This window comes from Coturnix japonica, chromosome 11 (assembly GCF_001577835.2).
Source record: "Coturnix japonica isolate 7356 chromosome 11, Coturnix japonica 2.1, whole genome shotgun sequence".
NCBI lineage: Eukaryota > Metazoa > Chordata > Aves > Galliformes > Phasianidae > Coturnix > Coturnix japonica.
Window position 1 is genome coordinate 2,486,013 of NC_029526.1, and position 18,360 is coordinate 2,504,372.

General features: G+C 41.2%; 1 protein-coding gene across 2 annotated transcripts in view; it reads right to left on the reverse strand.

The window, feature by feature from the left end:
• The window catches only part of NFATC3 (nuclear factor of activated T cells 3), a 58,486-nt gene that overhangs the window by 36,779 nt on the left and 3,347 nt on the right, over positions 1 to 18,360 (reverse strand). For both annotated transcript variants that reach the window (XM_015873799.2, XM_015873798.2), the window contains exon 2: positions 5,172 to 6,303. In XM_015873799.2, the coding sequence (XP_015729285.1) occupies positions 5,172 to 6,303 (1,132 nt within the window). The remainder of the gene's footprint in view (positions 1 to 5,171; positions 6,304 to 18,360) is intronic.

Consider the following 18,360-nt stretch of genomic DNA (forward strand, 5'->3'; position numbering starts at 1 on the left):
CATACAGTACTTCTAGTGTGTGCTTCAGGAGAGAGCTCACCCGGTAAATTAAACCTCATCTCCTGAAGTCCCATTCTGGGAGTCAAGGGGAACAGGAGAACTTCCCTTTCTTCATACTGAAAGGAAGAAACGTGAGTAGTAAATCACGTCCATGAGCATTCAGTGTATAGCAAAGACTCTTTCTCCCAGCACACAGATCTGATGACTGGTCCTTCCACAGCAATAGTATTTATTGGGTAGGGAAAAGACCGGTGATGTCAGCAATAAAAGAGGAAACACAGGAACGCAGTATAAGCCCAGTCCTTCCAGTTACTTACCATAGGCCATGGTGTACTGCCTAAATGCTATTACTGGCTATCAACTAGACCTTGCCATTCACTTTTATAGCTACTGAAGGAGAACTGGACTCAAGTCTTCAGTCTGAAAAAGGAAAGAAAATGTCAGGATTAGAAGATACTACTTTCTAGCATGCAAGAATGTTTTCTTTAGTATTTCTGAAACTATTTTTCTCTCCTATCAACAAATATACTATGCCAAAATGATTGGTATGCACAGTGAACAGATATGGTCCCCAAGAGAAAGCTTGGTATAATGTGCACACCACAGACTATAAACCAATTACTGAGAGATATTATAGTGAGAATTACATATTAAACTCACTCAAGAAAATGTACTCATTGCTAATGATAACCACACCTCTCAGAGAAGTTAATTCTGCAATTAACTAATAAAAATATAGTTCAAGCCGCCTCAGAGTCCCATTATCTCCTGAAAGAAATATTTGCAATACTAGAACAAACAGACTCAAGAAAATAAAGTCTCTAGATTTTGTCATGTCTTGAAAGCAAACAAAATGTCCAAGTGAGGGAGGGACTAAGCACAGATGCACATGCAGATCCCAAAAACATAAAACAAGCAAACAACAACAAAGACTGGAAACCTTCAAAAATTTCCTAAATAAACAACATGACATTAAGACTTAGAGGCTGTGCTGCATCAATCTTCCACATGCAGCAGAATACAAATGCTTCAAACCAAATCTCAGTGTGTTGTTGAGAGAGCACCATTCTGTAAACCTGCACACATTCTACCAGTAATACCTAGAGAATTTCATAATCTGATTAATGCAAGTCTCCAAAAGCTCATACTCCTATCACATCAAGATTAAAGGCTTTAGGGAACAGTTGCTATTAAAGGAAACACAGAAGAAGGAACCCTTCAGTAGCATTGTCAGCAAAAGCCACTGCATTCAAAATGATCACTTCAGTGTTCAAATACTAACTCAGTCAACATCTTCTTCACCTGCAGTCACAATTTCTAAAGCAGAACTGCTTCTTGCTGCATGCACTGAACAAACATCTCATGTTCATCATGAGGACAACCACACGAGTTCCACGTTTCATTTTCCACACCCACAGAAGTCAGGGCTCAGCATGGGCTGTGCCTCTCCTGCATAGGAAGAAACAAACCCTAGAAACAAGACTGCTTGCTTTCACTTGACTTACCCCTTATTTCTCCTTCTACCCTACATGCAGTGTTCTGGGGCCAGTGACAGCCATAAGAAATAATTCTATTAAAACCTTAAAATGGTTATCTTCCATTTGGAGCAGTCTTCCTGGGAAATTCATTGGACAGACAGCTGGGGCTCTGTGCAGACAGCAACTGCTAACCCTTCTCCCTCAGCTGAAACACGTGTGATTAGCTCAGTTTTAGTCTGATGCTCTGCTGGCATCCGTGACTAGAAAGTTGCTGAATACAGGTGGAATAAAAGCTCATTTGAGCAACTCAGTATGAATATATTCCTGCTTCTCATTAATCACAAATCCTAGTAATAAATTTTTAAAGACACACGCTGGGATCTCAACTGTTCTACTACTAGCAGACCAACAGTTAAATGTGCTTTAGAGTATTGATACAGCATACCATCAAGTAAAATCCATATTCTGTCACGTCAGAACAAAGTAGAAAGCTGAAGCATATGTATTGCACAGAGGTCACATATTAAAGTCTCTGTGAATTTCTTTGGATTTATTAATGGTGTGTAAACAGTAAAGCAACAGCCTCCTTTATTACAAATTCAAGTGGCTTCAAGTCCTCTTGCTCACCTCACTTAAGTGGGCATCTATCCTGAAAGTCTGCCATATTACAAACATTTTCCCTTTAAAGGTTTGTTATCACAGCACAACTAGCATTATCTCCATCCAACAATAAACAGATGGATAACTACATACAGAGTAAGTCTGCCTGCAGTCCACTCACACCGGAAAATTTATTCTTCTATAGAATCACAGACGGAGATCCCAATAGTTATGCTAAAAATGCAACCCAACTCCTCTCCTCCTCTCTCCACCCCAGACCAACAACAGAAATGTTTAGGGGACAGAACTGACTATTGCAAGTATTTTACTATCTGCCACTACTGTTACAGGTTCTTTTCCTGAAAAAAGTAAGTAACATTGTCAGCAATCGTAGTTTTCAGATGTAAGTGCTACAGAAGTGCAGATAAATACTCTCAAGTTGCCATTAAGTATCTACCACCAAAGAGAACTATCCTGAACTTGTTCCAGGTGTTAAATAAAAAAAAAAAAGCATGACTCACTGATGTCCTACTAACTGTCCATTTGCAATTTTTCAGTTTATAATTACATATTTTACAAGCTATATTACAATTAATATCATGCCATGCATAGTGCATGTAAGGACCGTTCTGAAAGTAATGCCCCCTATTTTATGATGTTGGCCCACAACAGCAGAGGTGGATGTTAGTAATATGGCAACAGAACCTTCCCACCAATATTCTCTTACATTCTGTACGTTTTTATGAGCGTGGCATGCAGGCTCTTGTTCATCACAGGTCACAATGCACAGTGAATGCTGGTGACTATACTGAAAAACAATGTCTAGTAGCTGACAATCTGTTCTACCCAATAGCGTTACTGTGCTCTATCTGCTGCAGCTTTCACAGAAATAAATGGGAATAGATGTCCAGAGCTACCTACTCTAACTTAGGACTACTGAGGTGCCTGCTTTTATTTACTATCATAGACTGCTTCAATGAGATTTCCCTCCATTTCATTTTTATTCATAAAACAGAAGTGAAATGAGCTTCCCTACTTTGTGAGCATCAAAATCAAAATAGTTTAGGATGAAACATTAGGATATCCTGAAGTCACCCAGTCTCACCGCACCAGTGGAACAGGCTGCAAATGCGAAGTAGTTAACATTTCACTGAGGATACAGCTGCTAATGTAACCATTTCCACTAATTCAATAATCAGGGTATATTTTGAGCAGCAAAGGTACACAGCTTGTTTTGTTCAGTTTACTTGTCCAGAGATTCGGTCTTTACCTTCTTCTGCATGTGTTCTTATTTTATGTTTTTGAGAAGTACCAGCTTTTAAATAAATTCTGACATTCTGGATGAAATCGATCATTAGTTCTTGCTTTTGCTTTCTTTGCCTGCTAAAAAACTGCTTCATTCACTACACTGATATATTCATCTACTACATCCCTGAAGATCTAATCTTAAGCACAGCCTCTACAGAACGACATTATTTCAAACCCTTATTTTCAAATCAGTACACATTAGTACAGGAACACCAACATTTAAGCCTACGGCGTGTTTTTGTACGGATAATTGTTTTACATACACTAACCTAACATTATTAGAAAACATCTACACAAAAACAGAAGGATAGCTTCATCTTCCAGCACCCCTCTACCCCTTGCTTTTCAAACCCAGCAAAGCAACAAAAAGGTTCAGGAAGAAGGCAGATAATTTTTAGCTGAGTGACTGCAATAGCTACCCAGTCAGCAACAATACTACTTCAGTTCTCATTTCTACTCTGCCTACTGCACTGTGGTCCTATAAGCTCTGTGGTCCCACAGATCACAGACCTGCTACACCGAAAAAAATAACAGAATGGGAAGGAGGGAAAGTAAATTCTTCCTCCAGCTGAACTAATTCCTTCTACTGAATCAGCATAATAAAGTAACCTGGGACAAGACTTGACTAACTCAGCACCAGGTTGTTAGAAAATACCGTTGGAGTCAAAGCTCAGAAAGGAATTCCTTCTAGTTGGCACTCAGCATGACATGCAGATCTACTTTCTCTGTCCTAATTTGTAGAATTCCACCAACCCAAAGAAGCAAGTGAAAATAAAAGAAAGTGAAACCTCCACCTCTTTTGTGTCGTCACAGACTTATAAAATGAGCAGTAAAATTTCTTTTAAGAATCATAGAATCGTAGGCTCTGGAAGGGATCTCTGGAGATCTTCTAGTCCAACCCTGCTGCTAAAGCATGTTTCCGACAGTAGGTTACCCAGGTAAGTGTCCAGGCAGGTCTGAATATCTCCAGAGAAGGAGACTCCACCACCTCTCGAGGTAGCCTGTGTCAGCGCTCAGTCACCTTCACAGTAAAGAAGCTTTTCCCCATGTTCACATGGAACTTCCTATGTTCCAGTTTGTGCCCACTCCCCTTGTTGTCACAGAGCACCACCAAAAAGAGCCTAGTCCCATCCACTCGACTCCCATCCTTTAGGTATTTACTAGCATTGATAAGACCTCCTCTCAGCTCTCTTTTCTGCAGGATGAACAGTCACAGGGCTCTCAACATTCCCCATTAGGCAGATGCTCCAGGCCCATTTTTGCTGGACCCTCTCCAGCAGTTCTTTCTTGAAATGGAGAGACCACAACTGGACCCTGTGCCCCAGATGTGGTCCCACCAGGACAGAGCAGAGGGGGAGGATAACATCCCTCAACGTACTAGCCATGCTTTTTTTCATGCACCCCAGTCACACTAAAATGCTAACTGTTCAGATTAGATGCAACTATCACAGAATCACAGAATGATTCTACTACTTCAAACGTAAGCACACACAAAAGCTAGTCATTTTATTTAGCTGGGCTCTGTGCACAAACAAAACCAGCCTGTATTTAAGTAAATTCAGTTCCTATGTTACAGTGTATCTACTGTACTCTTTTAAAGAAAGAAACAGAAGGACATTTGAAGTTCCAACTCGCTTTTTTCTAATTGTGACTTTTATCTGCCTCCAAGAAGTTTTCTTTTAGAAGTCTTAATATATCACAGAAATATAAGCACATTAGCATGCCTACGTAGGATGCATTGGAAAGAAACCTTCTGAAGGACTTGGATATTTTCTTACAACTTACCGAAATATAGGAGTATGACCAGGCTTTGGTTTGTTCCAAGTAAAGTGCGAAGGAACAGACAGAAATTGGTCTCCGGGCAAATCTTTTTTCAAGCTGTGTTGTGAACCAGAGCAGTCATCTACTGCATTTTCAAGGGAAGATGATAAGTTGCCCTGCTCTTCAGGGCAGATATCTATTTTTCCAGACAAAGTAGCAGTCTGATCCTCTGAGGTCTTTCTTGTTTTAAGAGGAATATCAGTCTCTGTACAACACTGAAACGGTGAAAGGCCGGAATTAAGACCTTGCACATTATGGATGGAAGTGTTTAGCCACGTGTCTTCTGTTATGCTTCCTCTGGGAGAATGACCAGGTGATGGAGTTGGAGAATGGTGAGGAGAGAGAGAACCAGCATAGCAAATCTCAGCACTGGAGTGTCGTCGTTTCCCACAGGGGGATGTAGGTCTTGAGGAGGGCCTTGATGTTGGTCTGGGGCTTAGCCAGTTTTCATCTGTAATGCTAGTTCTAGGAGAATGACAGGGAGACTGTCTAGGTGACAAGGCATGCCCAAACCCATAGGGCTGTTGCCAAGATTCATCGCTAGGACCTCTTGGAGAACCACCAGGAGAGGCCAGAGGAGAGCCAAGGGTAAATCGAGCAGCTGCTTCATTTAGCTCCGAGTCTACATCATCATAAACATGGGAAATGGACTCACAAGAGGAAGCATCTGAAAACCAACTTCTGGAGGAAATGCTGCTGGCAGGGCTTGGACTAAGGGATGATTCCCTATATGATGGCTCAAGAGGAAGATAGAGATGGTCCCGTGAAGGTCTTTCCATATACTCATTTTCTGTGCCATTTGTGTGCAATTCATCTTCATTGGCTTCAATCCCTTGATGACAATTAGGTGAAATAGAAGTAATCTGAATACTTGGGCACTCAAAGGGTTTGGGTCCACCTAGTGGACTGTATTTGGATTCTGGTACCTCACCAGTTCCTTCGTAGTTCTTATGACTCTGAAGTCTTGTAGGTGGTGACAGAGGAGAGGAGTGAGACTGCAGTCCATGGCGAGGAATACAAATTGGCTGATTTACAGAAGATGATGGCTGGTCTACATTAAAGATGTATATGGATGCACAGTCATCAGACTCAAGATCTGAAAAAAAAATATAAAAGAAGAGCTGAATCAGAATACTTTACTTGAAAAATGTTACGAAACTCTTTTGTTCCCCAGACACGACTTGCTTTCAACACCTTAGTCATTACTCATTACACTGCGAGCACAAAAAAAAAAAAAAGCTAATTATTTTAGACCCATCCCATTTATATATTTATACGACAACAGTTTAAGCTTTCTTTCATAAATCTTGCTTTCAACCAGATTCTGCCATTTATCTGCATCTTCAGTAGCTGAATATGTAATAAACACAGAACACAGGTTTAAAGTCCTGAAACGATCTAATATGGAATGCTCAACTCAATCATCATCTTTCACAACTATTTGAAATTTATTCACTTCTTAATTCTTGTATCATCATCAGATGCTTGATCATCTTAACATGAATATGAACAAATACAACACTTTCTGCAATCTCACTAGTCAATAATTATGAGCACCAGAATAGGAGATGCATAAGATTTATCTCTCTTAACATCAGAAAGCATCTTTCAGTGACTCAAACTTCAATGGAGATGACAGATAAACACAACAAGGCCTAGCAAGAAACGTTATTAAATACAGTACAAAGAATCTCATCCCAAAGGTCTTCTTGGTTGCCTAGAAAACTGTCAGGTTCCCATCTCACAGACCAGCATTTTTTTTTAAGTCTCATAAAGTTTGAGCAAAAGCCATCCAGCATAAAAAAGGCAGAAGAGTCTCAACTCTCACAAACTTAACTGAAACATAGGAAATATTCCTAAGGAAAGCACGCAACTGCGATGGATTCAGCAGCTTCGTCTCACAGAACCAAAGCAGATCCTCTTGCCCTGCTTCCCAGTATTAAGTGCCAATGAGACATTTGTCTCAGAAGTGCTTAGAGGAATTTCACGACCACCTATATTCATTTATTTTCCCTTGTGAAAGGGATTCCAAGTAGGATATCAACATTTGCCCAATCTTTTCAGACTTGAAGATTCATTACAAGCTATCATCAAGCAAAAGATCCCTCCAGCCAACTCTTTTTTCACAGCTCAGCAAAAATTTCTGCTCATTAAAAAAGATGCACATTTACCCTAGATGTTTTAATACTGCCCCTCAATTTGCTGCCTTGCAACTTGAAATGAAGATGATTTTAAATACACTTACTCTCACAATCAAATAAAGTACCCAGACAGGAAGCCATGTATTTTAGCCTTCTCCATGATGAAAAGAAAAATGTAGGATGTTAATCAAGTCATTCTATTCTAAGTTTCATTTAGAGCAATCAGCATAAAATTAACTAAAAGACATTATTCAGAAACAACACAAGAAAGCATTTCCTCAGAGACAAGAAAGCATTTTCAAGTGGAGACAAAGCACAACGCTACCAAGGAACAGACTGTAACTCTGTATACTGAAAGAGGCACAAAAACTCATTTAAGAGTAATATTCAGCACTATGTGATTTTTGATGTAACATTACATAGTCATACGTAACATTCTTTATATAACTATGGCATTACCATTATTACGTGCTCTAAGAGCACAAAAAAAAGCCACAACACTATTATGTGCTGCTTTATGAATATGCATTTACTAACAGCATCACGACACTATGAAGCCTTGCCTGTCACACAAATAATTACCAAAAGGTCACTGCACTGAACACTGTCAGAACGACACTTCTCTATCTTTTCACCACAATGAAGATCTTAAATTTATTTGGGAGGAAAGAAAAATAAAATCTTCTGCTGTTTCCCACCACAGAACATGAAAGGCAAACAGTAATTAGTTACAGATTTTCCACATTTCCACATTGACTGGTATATTCATATGCAGGGTCACAGATGTCTTTGTTCCCTAATTTAGTATTAGGACAGTTGGCCAAGAAAGAAAAAAGGCAATCCTGATAGAAGGATGACTTAAATTAGTAAGCATTTATACAGCTACTTGAGAGTTAGAAATGAAACACACAGTTAAAGAAATATTGAAATAATATTAAAAACATTATAGGAAAACAACAGTCCTGTGTGTTACTGTCACAAACCACATTAGGGACAGCAGCAGTATATTGCTGGGTTAAAACTCTCAGCAATGCAAAGAGCCTTAATTATTACTCCTGCAGAAACAATCAAGAAATCTCACAATATTTAAGAAGGCTTCTCTTCCAGTGCCACTGGGATTTACAAAACACGCAGGTACATTCAGAACTCACATTTCACAGAGCTGAAGTGGAAAGATTATAAGAGCACAGGAACATCACTGCAGGCTGGGAAGGCCCGCAGAAGAAAGGCAGGTGTGTCCCCTGAGCCCAGCTCTGCTGCTCCTACTCTATGACAAACTGCCTCTACTGAGCTGGCACCACTTCTCCCATTAGCCCATGTGCACGCTCCAAAAACAGGAAGCCAGAAACCTGGATTAAGGCCTATGAAACTAACAGACACCCTCACCAACAGCACCCTTATGACCATGGAAACAATGTATTTTTAAGTCTATAGTCACCACTACAGACAACATCAATAAACAGGCAGCTTTATCTTAGTTTGGGACCATCCTCCAACTCTCCCCTTATAGCCGTGTGTTATAACAATCTGTTAGTTGCTTATAAAAGCAACAACACTAGGACTTACACAATGTGTCTCATCAATTCTACTGAATGAGTTACCAGCAATTTCCTTTGGTCGTATTAACTATTATATTAACGTATTAACGTAGGGAGAATTTGATCTGGATGAACCCCTTAACTAAAAGGAAAGTCAACCTACAAAGACAAATACAATTTGGGCAAAAGAAACTAGTTGGGGGTGGGGAGGAAGAGAAAGATTGACAATCCATAAAATGGAGACAATAGCTCAGAAAAACAATCCAATGCAGGGCTTCAAGAAAGCAGAGAATAAACAAATTCACAGAAGTCTCAGAAAAGAGAAGTATAAGGCAAAATGGAAACACAAAGCATCTCAAAGCAGAAATGGAGTCATGGATATTAGGAATCTTAATAGGAGACCTACTGCATCCCAGTAATCATGATAAGGGAGCAAGGTGAAAGTCAGCCTGGTCACGAGGCCTTCACCAACATTAAAATCTATGAAGGAACTGCTCAAGAAACATTAAATAAATCAGATTAGCAAAGTTGAGCATTAAAAAATACCACAAACGCATGGGGACAAGATGGTAGTTCAACAGATACAGCAGCAAACAAAGACTGAAAAAAAGCACTGCCACCCATATCAGAAGTCCGCCATGACCTTGAAAGGGCAGATGTTAAATGTCTTGTCTTCATGAAGTCAATCAAGTAAATCAGCAAAATTAATAGTAATACAGGGTAAAGAAAACTGGACTGAATAAAAGGTTAAAGAGCACTGAAGAACTACAGACCAGTTTAACTTCAGTTACAGGAGTAATTTGTTCCAGTTAGCATTTAAAAAGAAGACAGGGAAACAAAACATGAAGTCAACATCAGTTACGAACAAAACCACGTCAAACTAATTCTGTTTTACGATGGAAGGTCTTTTGGGCAGCCAGTGCAGAAAGCAGCTCAGCTTTGCTTGAACTTACTGAGGCATTTAACACTGCCACACACACACAAGCCAGGGAGTCTTCAGCAGTACAGCAAAGCCCTCTTCTACACCCTGCTGAGAACACATTTACTACAGAGAACATAAAAGGCAGCATATCTCCCCCATCCACGAATCGAACAACAGCTATATAAAGCTGCAGACCTGCAATGCAATCCGACATCGGGTGTCTGTGCCACCCCTCACCGACAGGAGCCGGGCAGGCTGTCAGTCAGAGCACACATTTGTGACCGTCTGGAAGCAGGCTGGTGCATGGCAGCTTCCATTCACTGTTAGAACAGCAATGGCTCATTTCTGACTAAGCTGTTAACTACGCTTCAACATAACCAGGGAATATAATGAAATAATACCCAGAACAACTGTTTCTGAAGTGCATTTTGCTCACTGCTTGCTGCATCAGACTGCACGCTCAGGACTCGTTATGCTCACCCACCAGTTGCTCATTGCTCAGCCACGTACTGGCACAGCTTATGTGCAGCTGTGAAACCAGCCAGATTTCTCCACAGAAGGAAGGTCAATTACCATCAAATGTCTGAACACAAGTCCCGTGCCAAATACACTCAAACCATTTCATTATCCTAGGTTTGTAAGCCCACAAACAAACAGGTTTCAGACAATACGAGTTGTCATAAGGTACTAAGCAAGTGCAACACGACCTAGGTCTTATAAAAATACCACTGTGAATACAGGATCAGTAATCGAGTCCTTTAAATAGCATTAGGAAAGACTTGAGCACCACCATAGCCATCATCTGTGCTCTAATGCAAGTCACATAATCTCCGTTCCCAAACTTCAAAAAGAAAATGATAACCTCTTCAGTTTTTCAGGTTGTATAGTTGGAATAACACAAGTGTATAGTTGTAATTACAGAGTAAATAGCCATAAAGTACCTAAGAAAAGACTCACCAACGATGAGGCTTTCAGTCAAGATGGATGCTCACCACAAAAACTCCACAAAGGAGTGATCCCCAGAACAAGATGCTGCCATAGTGGTGGTCAGCCCTTAAGTGGGATCTAGGAGAGGTGGAATCAAGCTCCCCCCTTCCAGCAGCACAGCTGAATTACCTTCACCTGTGCTCCCACAGCTGACTCGTCACTTGCCTCAGATGGTTAATTAGAGGTTCAGGCTGTGATCAAGTTTCCCTNATCTGCCAAAGTCAGGCACCATCATCTCTTTTTAAACTTATTACAGGAATGCCACAAAAGTAGCTGCTAAAATGAACAAAAAAATGTATATAGCTCAGTTTCTAAAATGCCAGTATCTGCTAAGTTGCATCTTCTTTCTTGGGGTGAAAGAAGAGTCTCAATCTTCACAAAGAACCAAAAATACTCAAGAGCCACAGTTTTCCTATTGTGCACTTAAAACCACAGCTGATCAGAGTTCTTTTTGGTACACTACCATATTAAATCTCTACAGTTGGATATTTCATTCCAGTTTTCCATTGCAACCTGTTAGCTCTCCAGAGACAATTCCTGTCTTCTGACAAGCTTAATCAGTTCTAGCAGGCAGCTTAAAAATGACCCAACTCATAAAAAAAAAACAAACCCTGAGAAACACAGCCACGTGTTGGTTTATAAAGGAGCAGAACTGACTAGTAAGCCACCAAATATGGTAATAAAAAAGCATAAATTGTTAAAACAATTAGAGTGACAATGCGGAGCAGACGGAAAACACCTCTTTGCACTTCGAGCTTACAAACACATAGAACAGTAGTGCAAAGCTTTCAGGAAAGAGATGATTTACATCAACCTCGTTTTTGTAAAGGAGTTCTCCCTGTTCGATGATTCTGTGCTCTGTTTCATGCATATCTGATTACTCAAAAAGGACAAAAATAAATGTACTTCTGTCAGTCACATACGCCACAGGCAGCTTTGTCATGGCCATCAAAACTTCACTTGCCAATTTTACTCATCTTCTCATGTTAAGCGAGGACAATGGAAATGTGAAAGAAAAACAATCCTTTCTACAGTAGAAGCTTCCAAATTCCAGTGTGGATGAGAATGAGCTGTCCTCAGTGGAACCGCAGGACAGTAACGAAGCTGCAGCAGTTGAAGCAAGAGAATCATACAGCGTATCAAATGTTTACAACTGACACTGCATTAAAAAAAGAACAGGCAGGCTGGCAGGGTGGAGCTCCACCTTAGGTTTTTTCAGCAGTAACTGCCCACCCACCCACACAAAGGGGGAAGGGCAAGGAGAAGAGCCGTATTTTTAACCCAGATGATTTTGGCAATCTGATTTACAGTGCAGTAACATTAAGCCTTAGGACATATGGAGAAACAAGCAACCAGGACAGGATCCGCAGGTGGCTGCACTACCAAATACAGGCGTAACGTGCAGTCAAAGCCTTAGGCCACAGCCTGGTACAACGTTGAACCTGGAATGGCTGCCCATGTGAGTAACACACATCAAGCCTCCCTCTAACGTAACAGAATTCAGTTCCAAATAGGGAAACAAGTCATTAACTTTTATTTGGCACATAAGAAAGACTAAATAAACACAAAAACCAAATGCATCTATACTTAAGCTATAAGTATGTTCCAAAAAATTACGTACTTGTTTCTCAACTGAGATTAACTCAGTTTGCCACCTTCTTCCGTGTCTTTAAAATGCAAGTTTTCCTAATCTTTCCCTGCAAAGTGCTTTGAGAGATGCTGATTAGACCAATGTAAAAAGCAGGCAAGAAAATCCAGCTTGTAGCAGTAAGCTTCAATAGGACTGTCATTCTCAGTTACAAGAACAGAAAACAGAAACCGGAAGAGCGAGGCACTGTTTATACCTGTGCCTTCTCAACCTCTCCTGGTATTTCTGCTGATTATGAAGCAAGCTTTTAAGTGAAAGCTTGTTAAAGTTTGTGATTCAGTATTTAAGGACTATCCATTAATATTCATAACAGGTGAAAGAAAAATATTTACTTCTTGCTGTAAAAATCTCCAAGTTCCATGGCTGCCTTTTGCCTCCCATTTTCTCTCCATGGGTGTGTCACTCAAGAGCACATCCCGCTTTAGGGCACCAGATCCTCACATCTCAAAGGAAGCTGCTGCTCTTCAGTCTGAAGTCTCAACCATCATCCTGTGTTAGACTGAAAGTCAGCTCGACAAGACCCAAGCAGTTCAGTGACTCTTTAAATGGCACAGTACCTCCACACAGTAGTTAATAACACGTAGTTGTTACTGCACTTCTCCAGATGAAGTAGAGTATTTTACTTGTTCAGTTACCAGATGCTGTGGAAGAACTCAGCCCTGCAGTCCCTGAGCATCTGGTATGTGTGGACCAACAGAAAACCGAGCACTCCAAAACTGCTGCACAGTGCCTGACCACAGGACAATGAGTGATGATAAAGACAGAATGACAGTAAGTGACTGAGGAGAAAAAGGGAATTATGTGCTATAGCTGCTGGCTAAAGGTTTGTCCGGGTTGTTGGTACTATAACCTGATTTATCGCTCACAACACAACTCAATTCTAGGGGCAAACCTAAAAGACTTCATAAAGGGTGAATGCTCTATCAAGGAACTGAAATTATCACCTAACTGCCTGCATGACTGCATTGGCCATTGATCAACTTCTAACACCCACGAGCTTATTGACAGCAGCCTGATCTATACTGAGACTTCTAGGTGTACTGTCCGCCTCAGTTCCAGAGCAAGCACTGCAGAGAAGCTGACTTTTCAGAACCAGAGCACTTAAGTAAGGCCACAGCAAAATAAAAACAACACACCCAACACAAGTATCTTAGCTTACAGGACAGCATAATGACATAGGTTGTGGCCTTTGAGAAAGCTTGCTGGAAAAGAACACAAGAATTGAAGGCAAAAAGTTTGAGCAGGGAGAGGCTAAGTCATACAGTATGAGAAGGGGAGGCAGAACTGGAGGCATGTCCCTTTCTGTTCAAACAGAGCATGACATGGATGCTGAGATTGGTATTGATGGGATCTGAGCAAACTAGGTTGGGAACATCTCGCACCTCAGCAAAGCCACACTGTACTTCTACAGCTGTCCTGCAGTATTACACAGGGCAAACCCTTTCATTTCACCACAGGCAACACTACCCTACAGATAACTCAGTGCTTCAACTCACTAACATGCAAACTTTGCATACGCAGATCTCAAAGAGAGACTGAAACAAGCCAGAATGAGAAGCGCTCACACCAGTGAAGAATTAGCAACCCCTGAATTCACGCTGTTAACCAACTGATGTGGTATAATGGGCAGAAATGAGAATCTAACAGCCCAGCACGTGCTCAGGGGAACAGCCAGATGAAGCCAACCCAACAGCCACGTGAACACAGAGGCAGAGAAAGAACATCAATTTTCCAGGTGATGCCCACACTGTACAGGAGAACTGTGCCACACACAAACCCTGGAACTTACATATTTATTTGTAGAGTCCTAAATAACTTGTGTTTATTCGAGCAGGAGGCAAGGCTTCACCAAACACCGCACCTAATCAGCTTAAAAACAAATCCTCCCCCTGCCAGCAGAAATGCTAAGCAATACAAAAGGTACCAGCAGCTGCTGCTTGAACACCTAGACCTGATAGTTTACACCCATGAAACACAGGAACTCTGATCTAATTTAAAGAAGCTGTACACAATACAAAATGTTGGCAGGTTTTCTCAGTGGTTCAAACCACACATTCCCTTCTGGCATTGTCACTTGAGTACGGCAGTCCCAAATGACTCCACTAAAACCTTCTGTAATTGTGTTGCTACTCCATCCCCGCTGCTCCTTTGTGTCTGTGACTTATGGAACTGCTACATTTTACTTAAAATACATGTGTGTGCTTATAAATGATCATAGACATTATTACAGCCCTTTATGCAGTCAGCCACAGCAGCAAACCACTGTCACAGTTAATAACAGCATCCTGGATTCACCATCAGCTCGAGATTCTGTTTTTGGGGTAGGTTTCATTTTGGGTGATGCAAGAACTCTGTAAACCGATTCAGATAGAAGGTAACACCCCATCACAACGTGCATTCCCTGTGGCACAGCACAATGGCTGCTCATTGCTGCATTTACCTTTAAGTGATCTTCTCATTTTTCTGTTTGCTCAAAACAATACAAAACAACTTACAAAAAAGAAGAAACTCCTTCCCACAGCACTGGCTTCTCAAAATGAAAGTTCACAGTCACAGAGCATGGATTCTTATTAAGTAACCAATGTAAGGTTTCTGCCTCTTGAAGTTCTGAATAAGCTCATATCTAAAGAACAAAAATCTAGATTAGAAGGGACCTAAAAGTAAAGGAATATTCTGAATTCCTCCCTCAACAAACCTGCTAAAGATTCAGAAAATTCAACCTCAACTAACAATATTTTGTTAAAAGTCTTTCTCTCTTTTAGAAGCGATGAATAATCTAAGGAGCAATTTATTAAACAAAGGCAAACAACGAGATTCTCCATTTCTAGGGGTGGTGAATCAGCTGCAGGTACCTGCCCATGTGTTCACCTGCAACTGTTTTTTTACGCAGTATTTGTTCCTGCTTAAAAAAGAACATAAAAACACCAAACCAGACAAGACTTCTTTTTTCTTCCCATTTCCCCAAGTGCCTAAAAACAAAAACTAAACCTCCTCAAAACCTTGGGAAAATAATTTCCATCACCCCATCATCCTTTGCCTGAAAGGAATCCACAGCACACGATGTCGGTGGGATATTCAGCCAGAGGAGCAGTAGATGATTAAGTTCAGCTGTGCAGTGAACTGCCGAGCAGCACAGCCCGCATACAGCCAGCACACAGCCAGCCTGCTCACCAATAGCTTGGCATGTCCTCAGACCAAACAGCTCTACAAGGTTTGGTACAACCTACATCCCCGACCTTTCACAAAAACCCATCCAGATGGGTGTCCTAAAGGCAGAACAGAACTCTGACTCAGGACTAAGCCTGCTCCTGCTTTGCCATTTCACCCAGCCCTACCGATTGTTTCACTCATCTTAAATTCCACTGTCATCTGAACCCCACACGGCATGCCTGGGCAAATGCACGGACCTGGATGCTGCTTTACAGGCTGGGCTGACTGCCAGCACTGCTCCACGTACTTCCCTGGCCCACTAGGGCAGCTTTAGGCAACAACTCCTGTATTTACGTTATTGCTGTGAACAGCCAAACTGCTGCTTACTACTGACCAGGGCCCAAACTACTCTTGTTTCTCACTCGTTCAACAGCAACATTACTTAACTAGTCCTCTAGTGGGATATGATCAACTGCTTGCAGCAGGAAAGGAAAAAAGGAAAAAAGATAGTAACATTTTAAGTAGAGAGCTACTTTCTCCTTAAAGAAAGTACATTTATTTCAAGCATTCAGAAATCCTACAGAAACAAGCACTGGTACAAATGTTTTTTGCACCAAGACAATCTTCTGCATCCCAGCTCTCAGCATTTGCTCTGACTCGCACTGTGCCCAACGCCCAGATGGGAGGAAGGGGAACAGAGAATGGCACATGAGCATGAATGCTCACATGAAATAAGTGACATTTGGCCAAGTTAGTGATCTTTCTGAAACTTGTGCATTAATGTGCCTTGATGCGCAATGCAGTGAGCCAAACCATATGCCAGACCATGAGAGTTATGGCATTAGACCACATGCAACTACAACTGCCTTGTAATAGCACACATGAGAATTGGGTAGTCTGCCGAATGGTCTCATTCTGGTCAAGCTTCATTCACATAGGGGAGAATATAGCAAGCGTAACACGGAAAAGCAGCAACAGATCCAAATGTGTCAGCCTCCCATGATTATTGTTTCAGTGTAGCCCAGGCAACTCTGACTTAATTGATACCAGACTTCATTTTAATGCAAGTTTTCCTTGGGTGCTTCCTCACTACTTCTCTGCTATCTCCATGTCACAGACCCTCATGCTTTCAGCCAGTTGCAGCTGCTTGGCTCCCCTGCCCTCCACCAGCACGTTATATAACCGCAGCCCATGCGTGATTTGCATCGTGCCCTGCACATCGGCCGGCTACGTGTACATCACAGAAATCACCACCTTGTGAAATCAAACCGTGGCAGTAATTACATTTCCCCTCAATTGGTGGTGCCTACTGAAACACATTTAGTGCTCAATATCTAATAAACAAATATTTTGGTTTACCTCTAGGGGAAAAAAGAAACAGACTCAAGCTACTTGTTCATTCATTTCTTTCTTGCACCAGCTGATGCTGGCATTAACTCAGGAGCTCACTTTTGTACAGCAAGCACTTACAGACCCACACGGACTGCTGTATTTATATGGATGGCTTAAATTATAGCCATTAACCTCAGAGTTACCATCCTGTGCAAAGACTTTCTCCCCTACCCACAGACAACCAAATCTAAACAGACTAAAAGGGCTTTACAGGTGTGTAGAAAGATGTTCTGTGAAAAAGACTTCAGCAGGTCACATCCCAGGAGTTGCTCCTGGCGAAGGAAAGCAGATTTTGTGGCAGCTCTGGGCCACAAGTTCGCAGTCACAGAAAGGATGTCAGCAACAGCAACTGCCGCTCGACTCGCACCTTGAGTGTGCAATGACTGCCAGCATTCAGCCCTCCATTTCCACCCCGTCTAATTGTGAGACCATTTTCTTTCCTACCACAAGTTGACTTTCTTAGCTCTGCCTACCTTAAACACCATCTTAGGGAAAGGAACACAAAGTTCAAGCACACTACAAACTTCTATAAACATTTTAGCCTGTCGCCTACTCTCTACCAACAGCCTCTGACAGCAGTGTCACAAATACACGTCGAAGAAGTGGAGGATACTTTAGATATCAGAGATCAAAGCAAAGCTATAAAGACTAGTATTACAGTATAGTTTCAGTACAACATCAGTTCTGATATTTTTCTACTACATTCCTAAGTTAAGAGACTCTCATGTAGTGCACACTTATGCTGCAGAGAATTGCTGATTTCCTGAGGCCAATGCAGTGGTAGACACCACTTTGGAGCACTCAGCACACAGGACCTGCAGAGCAGCCCAAGGAACTCCAAGGTGCTCACAGGGAAAGAAGGCCAAATACAGAAGCCTTCAAAAAGAAAATAAGGTATTACTTTGATATTCACGTTGGCATAACATGTATTGGTATTTGGGCACAGCCTTGAACCACTAAGCTAATGGCTCAAAGCTAGACAAGAAGTAGCACAGAAACATGAAGAGCCAAGTCCAGTTCTAGTGTCCCCCAGTGGAGCCAGGCTCCAGCTAACAAAGGCATTCTGAATTGTCACTAAATTCATCTCCAAACTGGGACACAAAAACAGAACAAACAAACAAAATAAATCAAACAACCCACAACTCCGTCTGTTTTCTTCTCGGGAGGTAAGGAGGACTGTGAGAAATAATGTACCAGTAACAAGATTACTAAACACTGTTACTTAACCAAATATCAAGTCACGGAAAATATGCAGAATTTTTTTTGTCTTTTTGTTTTTTTTCCCAGCTTTTTTCACAGTTTCCAAGGAAATCAAACAGATATTATGAACAAAAAGTCCAAGGAGAAATTTTTTTGCTTTTTGCAGTAAAGCAAT